This window comes from Vipera berus, assembly GCF_964194415.1.
Source record: "Vipera berus genome assembly, chromosome: 3".
Classification (NCBI taxonomy): Eukaryota; Metazoa; Chordata; class Lepidosauria; order Squamata; family Viperidae; genus Vipera; species Vipera berus.
In genome coordinates, this window is record NC_138204.1 from 86640153 (window position 1) to 86659552 (window position 19400).

At 38.0% G+C, this 19400-nt stretch overlaps 1 protein-coding gene across 2 annotated transcripts in view; it reads left to right on the forward strand.

Annotated features, from left to right (window-relative positions):
- DPYD (dihydropyrimidine dehydrogenase) overlaps positions 1 to 19400 on the forward strand; it is a 611068-nt gene that overhangs the window by 538305 nt on the left and 53363 nt on the right. For both annotated transcript variants that reach the window (XM_081325991.1, XM_081325992.1), the window contains one exon: positions 1583 to 1762. In XM_081325991.1, the coding sequence (XP_081182117.1) occupies positions 1583 to 1762 (180 nt within the window). The remainder of the gene's footprint in view (positions 1 to 1582; positions 1763 to 19400) is intronic.

Sequence of the window (19400 nt, forward strand, 5' to 3'; positions counted from 1 at the left end):
GGAGTGGGCCCAGTTTCGTTATGATGAAACCGGCCTGCAGGCCAGCAGTTTGACATCCCGGATGTAGAACATCAGAGTTTTATCTACCTATCCAGTGTTCCCTTGGTTTTTTCCAAAGAAGTAAGAAAAGTGTTCCTCATATGTTTAAAAATTAGAAGCCCTTAGCAAACAAAGACATTTAAATAAATCAATGGTTGAATTTTACAGTTAAATAACCTGTGGAGGAAATTATAAAGATAATCTCTATAATTGTTCTGAAGAAATGGAAAGAGGGAGGAGAGAGAGAGAGAAAGAGAAAGAGAGGGAGCGTTTAAATCTATGGGAAGCTTAGCAGACCTAATTAATGCTTGCAGTGTTCCTCCAGAGAAACAGATTTTAAGTAATGTAAATGGGCTGCATAAGAAATGTTCTTGTGCATATTTTATACTTATTCCTTGTTTCTTCCTGCACAGCTGTATGCACATTATTTTAAAGGGTAACATGTATTTTTCCCTCCTGGAATAAAAAGCTTGTAATATAGCACTTGACACCAGAAATGAAAGTTTGATAGTGCTATCTGGGATGTTATTAGCTGTGGCCTTGAAAGTTGAATGAGTTAATTGTAGATGGTCAGTGTCTATGTTTCTGTGTGTGCACATGGGCATGTTTAATATCTTTTTTCCCCTTGAGATAGTTGACCATTTTATATTTCTTGACACAAACAAGGATACATGGCTTGTTTTGGCATAATAAAACTCTGTGTAGTAATACAATTCACATTAGGAAGCTACCATAGGGTAGGTAAGAGAGTACTATGTGCTGACTTAGTAGCAGTTTGAGGGGGAGGGTTTCAGTAAAGAGTTTTTCCAACTCTATCTGGAAATATTGGGAAGTGAACCCAGGACTTTGCATGCTAAAGATATGCTTTGTAACTAAAACCTCAGGAGCTGTATAATACATTCTACATCTATGTTACATCTTAGATACAAGGATTGCATCTAAGAGTATATGTAATGACTTCTGTTATGTGATAGCTTTGCAGTTATTCTGCTCAAGAACAGTAATTTTATCTTCTGGTTCTAAAACCTGTATAAAACCTTCATTAACATTACCGGATCCTACTAATAATTCTGGGCATTGAAATAAATTTCACTGTACTATACATCAATGATTGAAAAATATAGAATACTTGAACTTAACAGAAATGGCAGAACGTAAACTATGAAATGTTGATGACTGGTCCACTAACCAAGTAAAGAAAAGGAGAGAGAGAGAGAGAGAGAGAGAGAGAGAGAGAGAGAGAGAGAGAGAGAGAGAGAGAGAGAGAGAGAGAGAGAGAGAGAGAGAGAGAGAGAGAGAGAGAGAGAGAGAGAGAGAGAGAGAGAGAGAGAGAGAGAGAGAGAGATGCAGAATGGTTTGTTCATTCCTTTCATTCTATTTATTACTTGCATAATAGATTAGCAGGTGAAATAATCCAGGATCGGTGGATAAAGTTGTACATTCTAAGCAGCTGTTGTCGATGATCATTAGATACCAAGCCTTCTGATCATAATGTCTGTAAGAGCACATTTCCATAATAACTTTGGATGTCCATCTACTTTAGGTTTGCAGTGCAATTCAGAATCAGGACTATACTGTAATTGATGATTACTGCACAGGGCTGAAGGCTCTGCTTTATCTGGAAAGCCTTGAGGAACTTCAGGACTGGGAAGGGCAGAGCCCACCAACCACACAGCATCAGAAAGGAAAACCGGTTCTCCAAATTTCTGAGTTGATTGGAAAGGTAGGATAATGGTTGCCTTTGCTTTCTTGCTTTTTTTCTTGAAATTTAACTGCAAAATGTTTCATGCTGTATTAAATCAAGGCATAGACATTTCTTTTGTCTTTCCGGGGATAGAAAATGCAATGGTCAGAATTTCAGCTATGTGCATTCTTTGTCTCCTCCATTGCCAACTTAGACTTAACAAAAATGGCCGTGGTAGCAAAAAAAAGGCTGCTGGGGTATGTTATAAACATCTCTTGTGCTGGTATGTGAGAAAAGTGATTGTCTAATTCCATTGACCCTTACTGATTACTGAAAAATAAATTTGTTTCTTATTGGGATATTGTGGGTTTGTCTAGTATTTTGTATGGACTTACTAAGTAATTGTGAATTATTCATTTGTGTAATTATTCAGATCTTTAGACTAGGGGCAGGGAATACTGTTTGTTTGAAATGATTGCCGCTCTGCAGAAACAATCAATTGTGTTGAATATGGTGTCTATGGTTTGTGGGGAGAGATCCTACAGCAGCCTAATCTTGACGTGTCTATGGAAATTCTCAGTCACCAGGGCATGGTTGTCCCAAAGGTGTTTTTTTTCCCCCCAATATTTTTTCTTTGTTTTTTTCTTAAAGACATTTTGCTTCTCATCCAAGAAGCTTCTTCAATTCTGATCTGTTGCTTAGGCAAAAGGAGCTGAAGGATTTTCAGCCCAGAACAATGAGCTCATACCCAGAAATAGCTCAGGCAGATGCCTCCCTAATTCACTAAACTATATGAAGGAGGAGAGATACAACACAATTTGCAAAATTCTGTTATTATAGCCAATCTCAATAAAAGTAGCTTTTGCCTTTCTATGGATTTCATGGTCTGTTCTACTGGTGGGGCTGTAAGAGAGGTCTAAGGGAATATAAACTATAAACACTTCTTTTTTTTAAAAAAAAGTGACTTTCTTGACTTGCAGGTAAAGCATTGTAAGTCAGTTTCCAATGGAAAAAGAAAACTGAAAGAATAAGCCAAGATGAATTCAACTCAACAAGAACTATTTTGGAATCACTTGGCAGTAGGGTATTCAAAGACTTTCAAAATTACTAATGGGGGGGAGGATAATAGTTCCTCCCTAGTGATAAATGGCCTTGGGTCTTGCCCCTACGCTATGATTTCAAAGTCACCACCCTATGTATTGAAAAATCCCTGGCTCTTTCCCTCTTCGAGCTCTCTGGCCCAGGCTGAGGATTAATTTATTTTAATTGGGGTTTTATTTATACAGGGATAAATTTAATCTTTTTTAAACTTGTTTTTTTTTAACTTTTGTATTTTTGGTTTTTAATTACCCTGTAAACCGCCCTGAGTCCTCCGGGAAAGGGCGGTATATAAATGTAAAAAAAAAAAAAGTTGCAAGATCCTCTCACAGTACCAGTCTGAGATTAATTTTTGGTGTTTTCTCTCTCTGTCACTGTGCCTTAGAGGCGAGGTACTATATGTTCACATTTTTAGCTCAGCTTCAAGTTGTATTAGTAAATTCCAGAACCTGGATAATAATAACATGAGGATACTGTCTGTTGGCATGGGTCCGGAGTACCTTAGGGAGCACCTGCGGCCAGCATCAACTTCCCTCCGCCCAGTGCGCTCCCACAGAGAGGGCCTCCTCAGGGTGCCACCAGTCAGAGAATGCTGTCTGGTGGCCCCCAGGGGGAGGGCCTTCTCTGTGGGTGCGCCGGATTTGTGGAACCGCTTACCGGTTGAGCTCCGGATGGCGCCCGACCTTCGCTCCTTCCGGTGTGATCTAAAGACCTACTTGTTTGAACAAGCCGGCCTGGTCTGATGGGTTTGGGTTTTATTATTGCTTTTAACTTATTGTATTTATTGTTGTATTGTATTGGACATTATGTTTAATCTTTTCTTAATTTTTGTATCTTTGTATTTTAGTATTTATTGCCCTGTTTACCGCCCTGAGTCCTTCGGGAGAAGGGCGGTATACAAATAAAATTATTATTATTATTATTATTATTATTATTATTATTATTATTATTATTATTATTATTATTATTATTATTATTATTATTATTATTATTATTATTATTTTAGAAGAGAAAAGAGGAATAACCATTAATTCATTCATTTCTCATCCAAGACTTTCAGCAGGTAACATCAATTAAAACATCCATGGTAAAAGTGATTGAAAACTTAGTAATAATAAACCAATTAAAATATATAGCCAATTTCAGTCAAGTTATCCCCAAAATCAGCTGGCATATTCAACCTACATGATATCCAAAGTTTGTCCCCCTTACCTTCCTGAATTGTGCAACTGCCAGAAGTTTTGTTAGCTAGATAAATTCTAATTGTATTTGGCCATTCTGGAAATAGCTACATATAAACCATTGAAGGCTTCATAGAGCAAAACCAGAAATCAAAAACGCAGAGATACAAAAGGTTGAGGCATTGTGGCTCAAAAGCTCTGAGTGCCATGTCTGAAAACTGTCAGTATAAAAGTAGTTGTGATTTTTGGTGTGATAAAAGGGAAAATTCTTAATGCATTATTGCATTTATCATATCTCATTTTAATTAAGTGTAAGTCAAAGTCAGATAAGGTCGTCAGTCCAGAAAATTTTTAACACCTTTGGAAAAAGATAATTCTTGTACATAGTGTATGTATGTATATATAATTTTTTATTGAAATTATTCAAGTATAAAATGCAAGTGAAAATAAAAATAGTAGGAAAGTTGGGGAGGGAAAGAACGGGAAGAGAGGTGTGTGTGGAGAAAAGGGGAAAAAGTATTAACTTCTAGCTCTTTTCAGTAAAGTAGAATAAAAATAATAAAATTACAGCCTCAACTCTTTACTTTTGCATATTTACTATATACTAGCCATTTCTATAACAGTAAATGTATCTAATCAGCAAATCCCAAAGTCAGAATTTCATTTTTCTTTCTGTCTTGCCACAAACTCTAGAAATGATTTTCAAGTAGAAACCAAGTTGAATGTATTCTTTTCTTTGATGGAACAGTTTGGCCATTTCTGCTAGCTCCATCAGTTCTTCCAGCCATTCTTCCATTGTGTCTTCTTCCATATGGGAATTGATATATCTTTCCATAATACTTGAACAGCAACTTCCAATTCACAAGAAGTAACATATTGTTGTTTCTCCCTTATTAATCATGGAAGGGAGTGAAAAACTACCTAGAGTTTATTGTACTTTTCGTAAATGACATTCAAAATTTCAGGGTTTTCCATAATGAATCAATCAGTGATAAAGATAACAATCAGATAAAAATTTAACATTAACAATTTCAGGAAATCCTACATAAATGTGTAAGAGGAAGGGATACAACAGATTCTTTTATTCAGTTCAGTAGAGAGAGTTGTCAGAAAACTTTCAAGTGAAGATAGATTCTTAATCTTTTCTTTTTTCCCCTGCAGCCCCAAATCAATCAACCCAAGGTGCTCAGGAGATGGACTACTGCTCTTTAATGAAAAGATATTTAAATAAGAAAATGACTTGACAGTTGTCAATCCTGTCAAGCTAATCTATTAGTGTGCAGTGGCATGCAAAACATTATGAATTCAAAATAGCACTTCCAGATCAAAACAGCAGCTTTTCACTGGAAGTACTTTAACACTGCTGTGACCATATGAGAAGTATTTCATATTCAAACTTCAGCTTCCTCTAGACATTGTCTAGTATTTCACAAGTCCAAGTACCAGGAATGGATTTGACAAGAACATAATAGCATTCAACTTATATAGAAAAACACTTAACCAAATTAAGGATCAGATTCATTTGTTTTAACTATTTAAACCCATTTAACAGAATAGGGGACGTGGTGGCTCAGTGGGTTAGGACGCTGAGCTTGTCGATCAGAAGGTCGGCAGTTTGGAGGGTCGAATCCCGAGTGCCGCGTAACAGAGTGAGCGCCTGTTACTTGTCCCAGCTTCTGCCAACCTAGCAGTTCGAAAGCACGTAAAAATGCAAGTAGAAAAATAGGGACCACTACGGTGGGAAGATAACAGCGTTCTGTGCACCTTTGGCATCTAGTCATGCCAGCCACATGACCACGGAGACGTCCTCAGACAAGTGCTGGCTCTTCGGCTTTGAAACGGAGATGAGCACCGGCCCCTAGAGTTGCAAACGACTAGCACGCATGTGCGGGGGAACCTTTACCTTTTTAACAGAACAGGATTGAAGACTATATTTGCCTTTCATATTGCAAATTAGGATAATCAGTATAATTCTGTTCATGTACAATTGATTGGGTTGACATAACACAGTAAACTTTTCTTTCTATCCAAATCTTGGTTTACAGATACAATGGTAGAATTTATATAATATGCTAAGCCAAAACCAAACATTTATTACCTATCGGAATCCATGAATATGGCCATTGAAAGAAGAAAAATAACCTACATATTTTAAAATGATGTATTATTTTTGAGATTTCAAAGTCTCTGAGTATTTCCATGCTATTCGTTAAATTCCATCTTGTCCTACCACATCCGTTTCAAGTGGAAGAAAGTTATCTTCTGCAGCTAGTGCTTCTGGCTTTTATGATGCTTCCAGACATATTTTGAAGTGAAATGGCTCTAGCTTCAGCCTAAAAACATTCTTTTTGCATATGCTTTTCTTTTCACCAGCATATGCGAGAGAAGTACTAACTTGGCTCTTGGTCAATTCCTTTAATTTCTATTTGCAGAGATTTGTATTTTCTTCTTTTTCTTTTTCTTTTTACCCATTCAAGGATATGATGCAGAGTGAAGTGGTTAATAGTACAAAGTCTACCACTTCATTCTTCTAGGTTGTATAGATTGCCTGAAACCAGGATTTTCAGTGCTGGAGAACTGAGCCTATTAACCAAACCTGACACCTAAGCTTAGCACAGTTATGAGAAAATTTCCAGTCATTTTAAAAAAAACCAAAAAAACAAAAAAAACCCATGCTAGAGTGGAACAGCAGAGGTCAACCTTTCATTTAGACCTTCATAGATCATCCCTAGTTTAGACATGGATTTAACTCATAATCTTGTTTTCTTATAAGAATCCTTAAATTTATTAATTTTTTTTAAAATTCCATTTATATCCCGCCCTTCTCCGAAGACTCAGGGCGGCTTACAAGCTTAGCAGTAGCCTTCATTCTATGTATATGCCTGCTTGTTAGGGCTTTCACACAGACACCCCAAGCAGCATTATTACAAAGTCAGCTTAATTGCCCCCAACAATCTGGGTCCTCATTTTACCTACCTCGGAAGGATGGAAGGCTGAGTCAACCTTGAGCCTGGTGGGACGCGAACCTGCACTAATTGCAGGCAGCTGGTGTTACTTAAGGAGGCATTAGCCCACTGCTCCACCAAGGCTCTTTGAAAAGATCACATCAGCAACACAGAACAAGAGTGCTGGATATCCTTATGATTTAGACACTGAATCTTATCTTCTCTTTTCTGTTCAGTAACCAATGAAGCCGAGAACCTAGAAAGTAATTCTCCATAGCCATGTGTAAGAATTCTCTTCACGTAGCTGCCATCCTTAAACATTCCCAATTTGCAAGAGGTCTCCTATGGGACTCTTGCCAGCTGGAATAAGTTACAGCAGGCTCAGGGTGACTTTTGCTTTCACTGAGGAGAGCCATGGACAGAGCCCAATTTTAATTTGCTCCCCAGCGGCTTTTGCCTCCTCCTCTGCTGAGAGTAGATTTTAAGCAGAAAACCTGTGCTTTTGTTTCTGGCTTCTGGAAGAGATTCCACTTTGAACAGTGCTTTCAGATATACATCATGCCTATTGATTATCCTTCAAAAAATCTAATATAACATGGTTGAAAATGTTGTATAAAGCCAAGATTTACAAAAGAATGGGATTTGGCATGTCAGATACCTCCAAATCTCTGCTTATCATTGCTGAAGACTGAAGTTCTTTTCAGAGAAAGGCTAGAAAAGGTTCTTTGTTCTTTGTGAAGCTCTGAAAATTATAACATTACCTTTCGGTTGTAAAGACAATCCTATCACCACACTCTGGAGAATACAATATTCCTGACTTTTTAAATTTAATTAAGCAGTTTTTCTTTCAACAAATAATATTATTTAGCTAAACCTAGATTAGTGCCATACTCCTTTGGCCCTTGCTCCACCCCATTAACTTTCCTTCATAGAAATTTACAACTCATTTCATCCAAAGAAACTTCAAGACTTCCCTCTTTTATAATATGCAAAATAGCCATTGATAGAGAATATTTTTCACCATGTTTTGAATGAGTGGGGAGGAGACACTGCAATTCATAGTGTTCTTAGCTTGTCACTATATCAATAATTCGCTTTTTATAAAGGTAATGCATGAAAAACTACTTAAAAGACACATTAATAAGACAAAAGAAGCTTAAACCTGAATGATGTCACAAAAGAATGAAGAAAGTAGTGGGTGGTGGTGATAGAAATCATGTCATTGAAAGTGCTTAAGCAGTCTTTGTCAGTACTGCAATTTGGTTTTAAGACACATAAATGCAAACACTATTTAACAGAGATGGCTGAATTCATAAAAAGAAAATTCTGGTTGTGTGTTCACGATACTGCATTGTTCTATTTCTATCATATTTATTATATTTTTATTCCTTTCTTTCATCAAGAAGTTAAGAGACTCAAAATACTTTCTTTCCTTCCTTTGAGGACACAATGATCCTGTTTTCAATATACCCATAATTACTCAGTGAAATCTATGGTTCAGTGATTCCAGAAGCTTTTGCAGTGAGATATGTACTGTGTGCCTACAAAATCCACCAACAAAATGCTAGAAGATAGAAAGCTACATTTCATGAATATAGATTGTATATGCCCACAAAAACTGAGTTAGATCACCGAAGAAGTTTTTGCATGACATACTGTCTCTATGTGTGGCTTTTTATATAGGGTAGCTTCATAGGGTAGTAAACTAGATATCATCTAGGTGGTTTGGACTATAATTCCCAAAATCTCTTGCCATTTCTGGGGTCCCCATTCTGCAGAAATCTGGCGGCCACTAACTTGCCTAGATCTGCTGTCTACACTCAACTGGGATTAAATTCCAATACTTTTTTTTTTAACTCAATAAGACTTAGCAATAGTCATGCTTGGGGTTATAATTTTTCTCATGGTTATTTGGAAATATTCAAGAGTCTCCTTTGAAGATTTTGATTTTAGACAGATATAAAATATGCTATTCTGTACACGTTTCAGGATCCATTTCCTATGGAGCTCAGAGCAACATCCATTGTATAGGATTTTGAGAGTTGTCTAGTTTTTTTCCCCCTACAGCTATATCTCTCCATATTTGTTCCCTGAGTTCTCACATAAATCCAATTCATAATGTGATTTGCTTGATTCTGGCTTAGTTTATCATATTGTCTTAGGCAGAGTGATATGTGCTGGATCAGATTAGTAACTATCTAAACAAATCCCCAATATGGTTCTGATCCATATTTGTAACAGTGGCTAGCCAAATGTCACTTGAACAATCCACAAGGAGGAAGTGGAGGCAATAGCCCTCCCTAACTATTATTCCTTGGCAACTGTTAATTGAGAAATATGCTGTCCAGAAATGTGCTACAAAGAACATCTGCTTCATTTTCTAGCCTCTTGTAACTAGCTCTCCTTGAAACTCTGCAAACTAACCATGACTGCATATTATTTCAGGGATAAACCATTTGTGTGACAATCAATATTGGATTTTGATTACAGAAACGTAATCTAAACCTGTGAACATTTGCAACAGAATAAAACTGCTACTTTAATAGTGTAAAATTAGAGAAAAATCGACCTCCATTCCATAGTAGGAACAAGTCATATTGAGCATATAGGTAGCAAAGCCCTATCTGAGGATGACCTTGGAAAATGGGAAACAGCGTCTAAGAAATAACATAATTTTAAAAGGGATCGTGTTAGAACAGAACTTTAATGGACTTGACTTGAATGTTTTTTGATCAGGGACCCACCAATGGATTGTCCCTTTCAGCCCATAATTAACCTTATTTTATCTTATACTCACTGGAGAAGAGCCTAATGCTGGGAAAGGTTGAGGGCAAGAGAAGAAGGGGATGACAGAGAATGAGGTGGCTGGATGGAGTCACTAAAGCAGAAGGCGTGAGCTTAAACGGACTCCAGAAGATGGTAGAGGACAGAAAGGCTTGGAGGAAGGTTGTGCATGGGGTCACGATGGGTCAGACACGACTTCACAAATAACAACTACAACAACATTTATTTATTTTCATTTAAATCATTTATATAGCCACCCATCTTATGTTTAATATTTATACAAATAATAGGTCATGTCATCAGTTGGCAGCATCTGGCTTATTTCAAAATAAAAAGCATTAGACCTAATTAATACTGGGATGGAAAACAACCAGAAAATCCCAAGGTAGTAGGAAACAAAAAAATATCGAAATAAAGAAGAAAAACAATTTCTCTGTTATCCAGAGAACTACAAGGAATTATTTATGATGTCATTAAAGCTCAAGGTTAGTTTGAAGAAGTTGTTCCATGCTGGTCTTTGTAAAGTTTCTTAACTGTTTTTAAAAATATTTCTAGGATTAGTTGTACATTGAATAAATGAAAGTTTTATTTTTTTGAAATATACACCATCAGTGAAATTCATGGACTTTAAATATATTTTAGAGTTTGGTGAATTGTGCTTAGAAGGAGTGACTGGCAAAGTCTCCCAACCTCCTTGAAATATATGTAATATTTTAATGTTTATTTTCTTTTTCCACCAAGAAGAGAAGAGAAGTGTATTGCTATAAAAAAGGTAAAGGTAAAGGTTCCCCCGCACATGTGTGCTAGTCGTTTCCAACTCTAGAGGCCGGTGCTCATCTCCGTTTCAAAGCCGAAGAGCCAGCGCTTGTCTGAGGATGTCTCCGTGGTCATGTGGCCGGCATGACTAGATGCCAAAGGCACACAGAACGCTGTTACCTTCCCACCGTAGTGGTCCCTATTTTTCTACTTGCATTTTTACATGCTTTCGAACTGCTAGGTTGGCAGAAGCTGGGATGAGTAACAGGCGCTCACTCTGTTCCGCAGCACTCGGGATTCGACCCGCCAAACTGCCGACCTTCTGATCGACAAGCTCAGCGTCCTAACCCACTGAGCCACCGCGTCCCTTGTATTGCTGTATTGTACCATAAATAAAATAACAATGCAATAAATTAAAATATAAATATTTTAAAGGTGCTCTGCCACCTTCCATCCAATATTATTTCTTTTCTTCTTAGCAGGGTTCACTTTTTTCAGATCAGCCAACTGTTGATCCATTGGTTGTGACAGGAATTAACTAGCTTTTCAGCCCTGATGTGGGCTGAGAAAAAGTGTCTGCCCAAAGTCACCCAAGTCCCACCATTTTGTGACTAAGGCAGGACTAGAATTCCCAGTCTCCAGATTTCTAGCCTAGTGATTTAACCAGTAGACCAAACCAGCTTTCTGTACTACCCATATGACTATAACATATCATTCATTGTCTGTGGTATTTACTAAAATGGAACAAATATATTCATAAAGCTTCCAAACCTACAGGGTTGCAAAAAATATGAGAGTGGTTATGCCTAGTCACAAAGGTAATTATCTTGTTCATTTTTTTTAAAGTTCTAACTTTTTTCATAGTAGAGGATAAGATTCTTAATGGCTGGATTTTTTTCTTTAAAAAAACCACTTACAAAACATTATGATTTTCATCATTCAGAAAGCTCTTTTCAAGAGCTATAATATAGTTTAATTTTTTTAATGCATGTGGCACCGTTTAAATCTGATAATGACTTTTTTCATTTCCTGTTTGTGGATAGCCGTCTTCTACGTAGTGCATGAATTAGATATTTTGGTTTTAGAAAATCCTGAATGTCAGTATCAAAAATCTGTCCAAGTGTGAAATATAAATCATCAAAAATTAAGGAGGAACCAGAGAATGAAAAGTAGCTTTAGTTGCCTTCTAAATACAGGGCCTTCCAAGCTATAGCAACACAAGTGCAATTCCTTTTTAAAGGCCCGGGATATCTGCGGGACCGTCTGCTGCCGGGGACGACTTCCCATCGCCCAGTGCGCTCACACAGAGAGGGCCTCCTCAGGGTGCCGTCGGCCAGACAATGTCGGCTGGTGACCCCCAGGGGGAGGGCCTTCTCTGTGGGAGCGCCAGCCCTTTGGAATCAACTCCCCCTTGAGCTTCGGATGGCCCCGGACCTCTGGTCCTTTCGCCGCGACCTCAAAATGTTCCTTTTCCATCAGGCTGACCTGGATTGATGATGGGTTTTTAAAAGTTTTAATTTTTAACTGTGTAATTAATATTTCGGGCTGTTATTTCATTTTTTCTTAACTTTTGTACTGTTGTTTTTTATTGCTGTTAGCCGCCCTGAGTCCTCTGGGAGATAGGGCGGCATATAAGTCCCATAATTAATAAATAAATAAATAAATAAATAAATAAATAAATAAAATTGAAATTGTGATATTTTACTTACTCCATTTGCTTTGTTGAGTTTGTAGTTTACCAATTTTTTTCTTCCAATGCTGCTCGTTTTTTTTGTTTTATTTTTAAAGAACTTATGCAACATTAATTTTTGAACCGATAAAGAACTTATAGGCACAAAACAGGAGGGCTAGATAGGAATGTAGGAAGCAAGCATGGACCTTTCATTTCTGTACACAGACAGCCCTCCATGTGTTCCACGTAGATAGGGAGAAAGGGACAAGAGAGCTTTTGCTGCCCGCATGAATTTTTTTTAAAAAAAATTCTTCAAAAGCGGCAGTGTCAATTTTCCACAAGAATGAACTCTTCAATTATCTATTGTGGATTCCTTACAATAATCCTTGTCCAGATAAATATGTGTAGCCCTTATTAAAAAAACAACCCAAATAGGGTTTTGTGAAAACCTCATTGCTAAAATATGAATCTTTTGCTTAAAGTTTTGATTTCTAATATTAAATTAATGTGTTCTTCTCCTGATAGTTATCAGGTATCCCTGTGGTGTTCTTAAGTCCCTCTATTAGTCCACATTTAGTGTTGGGTGAGTTAAAGGACAACCTCAGTAGCAGGAGGAATCCCTTGCCCAGTGGTGGGATTCAACTATGTGAACAACCGGTTCTCTGTGTGGATGCCACTTCCTGAAGTCCATTCTGGACCTGGGCAACAAAACATTAGCTACCAGTTCTGCTGAACTGGTGCGAACTGGCTGAATCCCAGATTTTGCTGCCCTTGCAAAATCTGTCTGATGGAAGTAAGATCAAAAGGACCAAAGACAATAGAAACACACAGAGACTTGTGACGGAGGTGCAGTTTTTGAAATAATCTGACCTGAAGAGATAGAGTGAGGACAATAGTCAGAATCGACAACATGAGAATTCTCAGCATGATGAATGCCAAAGGAACTCTAAAAAAGGAATGCCTGCACGTTGGTCTTGCATGAAGTAACAAAATGTCTCCTGCAAGAAATTCCAACATGAGCTAATGAAATACATGAAGGTTGGACTAGATCCAGCCTAGGCTTTTTATATTTGCAATTTATGGCTATAGCCAAGTGGGGCATTGCAGGAGGACACAAATTCTGGATTTTATGGGTAACTGGTATATCCATTGTCTTTTATTGCAGGGGCCAGGTGATATACATATGTATGTGCATATGTTTCTATTTTCATGTGCAGCCTCTCTCACGCATTACATACAATAAAACCATACGGTAGATTAAGAAGAGAAAAAGAAACAGAGGTGAAGTTAGTTTGTTATATTTCATATTTCTTAACTGCCCATCGCCATCGTAAAGGGGCGCTGGTTTATTCCAATATCTGCCAGAAAACTTCTTCAGATCTACTTCTCTATATATTAATTATTAATAAAAAAAAATCTTTTTGCCATTTAAATAAATATAAGTATTAGAATATAAAACCTATTTTTTTAAAAAAAGAAGTCAAACAACTCGAAGAGAAAAGGCGAATACTTGAAGAGACTAAAAAAGAAAGCTGTCATTGTGTTGTTGTAAAGTATTAGTCCTTTTTGCTTATAATTAAATGAAGCATCCTTGTTCTTTTATCAGTTTGAGCAAGAGATGATTGTTGAGCTCCGAAAAACCTTCTAACGGAAAGACATAATGTCAGAGAAATTCAATTTTTTTTAAAAAAAAAAAGAATTGTGAGAGAACGCAATTTTTTGAATGGAAGAACTATAGGAGGCACTTTCCTCTCAGTAGTATGCCTAACATGCAGCTGCTATTGTCAGTCTGATAATCCAGATGTGTACTTCTGTCAATCTCCATGTGAAACCTCACAATGAGAAAGGCAGCAGGAAATCCTCCCCACCTCCTTAGCCACTCTGCTTTTCAGAATTATAACTATGCATGATTGGTTTTTTAAAAAGGTAAGGATATCAAAAGGCATGAAATAGGTATCCATATTTCACCTTTTCTCTACGACCTGAAGGAATTTTATAGGGAGGCATTCCTTAATATTTTCTCCACAAAAGATACGGTAGTTGACCCAAAATTAATCAAGGAACTTTGCAGTCAGATGAGGACCTGAATATAGATCTCTAAGGTCCAAGTCTGGTGCATTAGATACTATGTTTTGCTTGATTTGGGTTTATTTGCATTTGCATAAAGTCATTGAGAAAATGGTTGGACTAGATTTGCAGAAAGCTCTGGAAGAAACAGATTATCTAGAGCCACTACAGTCAAGTTTCAACCTGGAACATACTGTAGAATGGAGACAATGCTTATCATTGTCATTGATGATCATCCTGGTTCTTCATGCAGCTTTTAATGGGACATGGGATCAGATACCAGCAGTTTGCTAATGATACTCAACTTGATCTCAACCCCCAATCAACCAGGTGATGCTACTAAGTTTATGTCTCAGTGCCTAGAGGCTATTTAAAGCTAGATGGAGAAGAGCAAGTTCAAAATGACAGGATTTAGCAAGTATGGGTGTACGGTTCTTCCAATTCTGGTGAATTTTCAGCTTTGTTTTGAAAAGATTGTACTCCATTGTTTAGAGTTGGTATGAAATTTTGGAGTTTCTCCTGGACTCACAGTTCCTGCTCAGTGAGCAAGTGGCAGTGTGCACAAATTATCTGGTACACAAATTGTGTTCTTTCCTGAACCAGGAATTCTCTCTTGCCGTCACTCATACTTGGGTCACCTCATATGTGGACTACTGCAGTGTGGTTTCCACCCTATGGAAGTGCTTATACAGAATGCAGTTGTTCAAGTTCTTCAGGGTTACTACATTATGTCCATGTAATGCTTCTATTATGTGAACTGCATTGGTTACTTCCAGGTAAAATTCATGGTGCTAGATATCATTCATATAGTCCTTCGTGGCACTGGATCTGATAGTCTTAATGATTGCCTTCTTTTTTTATCATTTCTGTCCATTCTAAACAATCTGACAAAGTAGGCATTAACCAATGCTTTCTAAGGGGACATAGGAAGCATGCCTTCTCTGTCCTTTGGAAAAACATCCTCTCAAAGATTTGCTCCAACCCTACAGATAATCTTTTTTAAAAAAAATGGAATACATCAGTTGTATGCTCATATGATGTGTTTATTTATTTATTTTGGTTGTGATATGTGATTTCCCCATTATGTGATGTTTTATTTGTTGGTTCCCTTGGGCTCCTTTATCAAATATTATGTTTGGTTTCAAGTGTGTACCACCCAGAATTGTTCTGAATTGGAACAGCCTTATACATTGAAATAATTTATAGGGAATCAGGTATCATATAAAGACTCTGGCTCATGATGAGCCTAAACCTTATGTTTATGTTGCTTTGTATATGGGAAAGTCTGCATGAATTGTCCCATTTAGGAACCTTTAGGGGTAGTAAATAAACAGTTTTCTGGGAAACTTTTCCCAATGAAGTAAAGATTGCTGCCATATATATTATAAGCACTGATTTTGAGACATCTTTTTTCTCTTAGCAAACACAGCCATAAAAAGAAACTGAAAAAATAATTTATTCCAGCTACCTCTTTAACTCTGGCAGTTGTAGTCAGCTCACTGCTGACATTGGACTACTGTGCTAGAAAAATCTAGCTCCCAATGCAATCGGATTTAAAAATAAGTCAAGCGCTGCCAAAAATACATAATTCCTTTTTGTACTCTCCAGTTTGTTTTACTTACAACAACGGCCTGGTCATACCCTGCAGCATGCATTCATTACAGTGATCTTTGACTGGCAGATGCAAAGTAATGGGATGCATATTTTAGTGCTTATTATAATACCCTGTCCAAAAACAACTTGACAAATTTGTGATTTCAACAGTGTCTCATTTTGTTGGCTGCAGTGCTCTGTGATTGCCTGGTGCACGTGGCTTCCAGATTATGCATACCACCAATACTTCTCATTAAAATGGCCACAGTTCACCAGTTTCGGTAGCTTGGAACGAACTTGGAATGAATTATTATACAACAAAGAGGCTGCTGTCATGCAGAACAAAAGACAAGCAAAAAAGAGCTTTGGCTTAATGAGGCTAAGTGAGTGGCTCCCCTGAATCAATGCTACTTGACGGCCTTTGAGCGTGAATTTTTCCCCCTCCATGTGCCAAAACCTTTGGCCTATTATTTTGTGTTTATGCACCTTGAGGCTAATATACATTTTAATATGCTGCGGGGAGGGGGGGGGAGAGCAGGAAGCACCAACCATTAGATTACAACATGTGCATTCCCTGTTAAATTAATGACAGCCGAACACAGAGATAAATTTAGGTTTTCATATTTAATTATAGCACACTGCTGTACGTTTAGCAAGGATAAATTGCACTATTATTATGTTTCAAATTTTTGACATCTTTTCCTATTAACTACCAACTCTTACCTCGTTGCCATACATAACACCTCTATGTTCCGACACCCTTCATACCATACATTTCCCTTCTGCGTATATCACTTTTTCCTTCATCTGTGACCTATAGAATTAGATTAATAGATGGAGTAAGGCAAGTAAAGAGAGCCTTAACATGCCTTATCTTATCTTGTCTAGAGAAATGATCCAAATAGCAAGAAAAACAAATAGATTAAAGAACAAAGCTTTCAGAGACTGATTTTCATATTTGCGTTGATTGCGGTACTTGACTATTGAATTTCTCAAAGGGTTCAGAGACCGCAGCATTAATGCTTTCCTTCTGAGCTTATGGAGGTGGCTGGGGCCTCACTGGCTACATAGATATACAACTGTGGGAATGGAAGTGAGGGAAGAAGAATTCCTAGGATGGATTGATATTTTCTTAGCCTTATTTAAGGAGGTTTCATACACTCCCAGATTTTGGAGGATTAACATCAGTTATATACAATATTACTTATCCTTTTCTCAGCCTGCTTTGAAGAAGTATTTCGCACACTAGACTGGGCAAAAGATGGAATAAAAATCAGTGGTGCCTATTTAAATCACTTAAGATTGGCAGATGATGTTGTTCTCTTTCACAAGACCCAGAAGAGCTACAAAGACACATACAAGAGCTGCACAAACAAGGAGAACCATTTGGCTTAAAAATAAACCTGAAAAAGAGCCAGGTTATGTTTAATAAATACACCAAAGAAAGGAAACAGTTTATATCTGGGGAAGAACCAGACACAGTAGACACACTACATATACCTTGGCCAACAGATCTCAATGGAAAGTGATACAATAAAAGTAATTGAACGGCGTGTTAAATGTGGTTGGCAGGCATTTCCCAAGCTAAGCATAATTTTCAAGAACAACCTCCCCTTACGCCTGAAGAGAAAAGTTTTTGATCAGTGGGTGCTACCTGTCCTAAAATATGTCAGTGAAACATGGACACTAACCTCACAATTGACACAAAAGCTACAAGTGGCACGAAGAGGCATGGAAAGATACATGCTCGGCATTACAAAACAAGCTAGAAAGATCCGCACATGGATTAGAGAACAAACGAAAGTATATGATATCAAGAGATTAAAAGAGTTGAAATGAAAATGGGCTGGTTAAATAGCAAGAACTGATGCCAGGGGGACCAAGGGAGTCATAGAGTGGATTCCACTTGATAAAAACCATCTACAGTATGAAAGAGACCTAAAACAAGATGGATGGATGACATCAGCAAGTATTACTGGCCCAATTGGCAAAAGAAAGCTCAGGACCATATAGGTTGGAAACATGCAGAAGTGGCCTTCATCCTGCAGGGGACGGACAATGGCTAAAATGATGGTGATAATGATATAGTCATAGTATTATTTTTATTGATCAATAGCATTCTGTTGCAAGAGATTTTTTTTACCCTGCTTACGGATAAATGCATGTATTTATCATTGTGGTTGTTTTCCACCTCTTAGCCAGGAGTTGAAGGCAACATAGACAGCATCCCCTCTCCAGTTTTCTCTTCATGATATCTCTGTTCAATTCCAATTAAAGACAGTGAAGAATCATGGCTAAGAAGGAATGTAGACCTAATCTGAGTGTCTAACCACTGTACAGGTAGTTCTGATTTACTAACAACTTCATACAGTGGTCATGCATAGTTATGATGGTGGTGGGAAAGTAAGTAGGCAACCAATCTTCACATACCTTTGCAGATTTGTAAAGCAAACAAACGTTGAAGTACGATCATATTCCCAGTTGTGTTTTCACCTAGCAACTGTTTCAGTTGCCAGTCTCGACTGTCACTAAATGAGGACGATTTGTACTATATTGACTGTATGGTCTGAGTTGCTTGCTCAGAATTGTGTTGCAAGGGCAACATTCCTCAGACATGACTGTTGACACATAATCAGAACTTGATTACTAACCCTCACTACCTCTATATCAACTTATTGTTTCTTTTTTTAAAAAAATATATTATCCATCAACTCACCTGAGGCCATCTGGTCCTTACACTCCTTTTGCTATCATACATTAAGACCCCTATCTAGTTCACTTCACTGCAGATGGCCATTCCCTGAATGATGCTGACGGAGAGATGGGAAAAAGACTTAGGTACAACTTGTTTTCTTCTTGAATAGCCATTCTCCTTAGTCATTCATTACAGGTAAGGTAAAGGTAAAGGTTCCCCCGCACATGTGTGCTAGTCATTTCCAACTCTAGGGGCCGATGCTCATCTCTGTTTCAAAGCTGAAGAGCCAGCGCTTGTCCAAGGACATCTCCGTGGTCATGTGGCCGGCATGACTAAACACCAAAGGCGCACGGAACACTGTTACCTTCCCACCGAAGTGGTCCCTATTTTTCTACTTATCGATCAGAAGGTCGGCAGTTTGGCGGGTCGAATCCCGAGTGCCGCGTAACAGAGTGAGCGCCTGTTACTCGTCCCAGCTTCTGCCAACCTAGCAGTTCATTACAGGTAGTCCTCACTTAATGGCAGTCATTGGGACCAGAATTTCCCTCATTAAACGAAGCTGTCATAAAGCATGTGATTGCTGCATCATATGACAACATCGTTTAGTGATGACGAACCTGACACCATGGCCCTCATTAATCCTGGATTGTGGGTCTTTAAGTGCAAGCATGCAGGTAGGTAAGAAGCTCTTACTGGGTGGGGAAGGGTATGCAGGTGGTCACAATGGTCTGAGTGGGGAGGAGCCAGGGGTGGCTGCATCAGACAGGAAGAGTATAAGTGATATACCAGAACAACTAGCAACCTTCTGTGCCAGCTTCCCCATTGACTTTGTTTATGGCAGGGAAGGTCACAACTGGTGATTACGTGATTGCAGGTTCCTGCAACT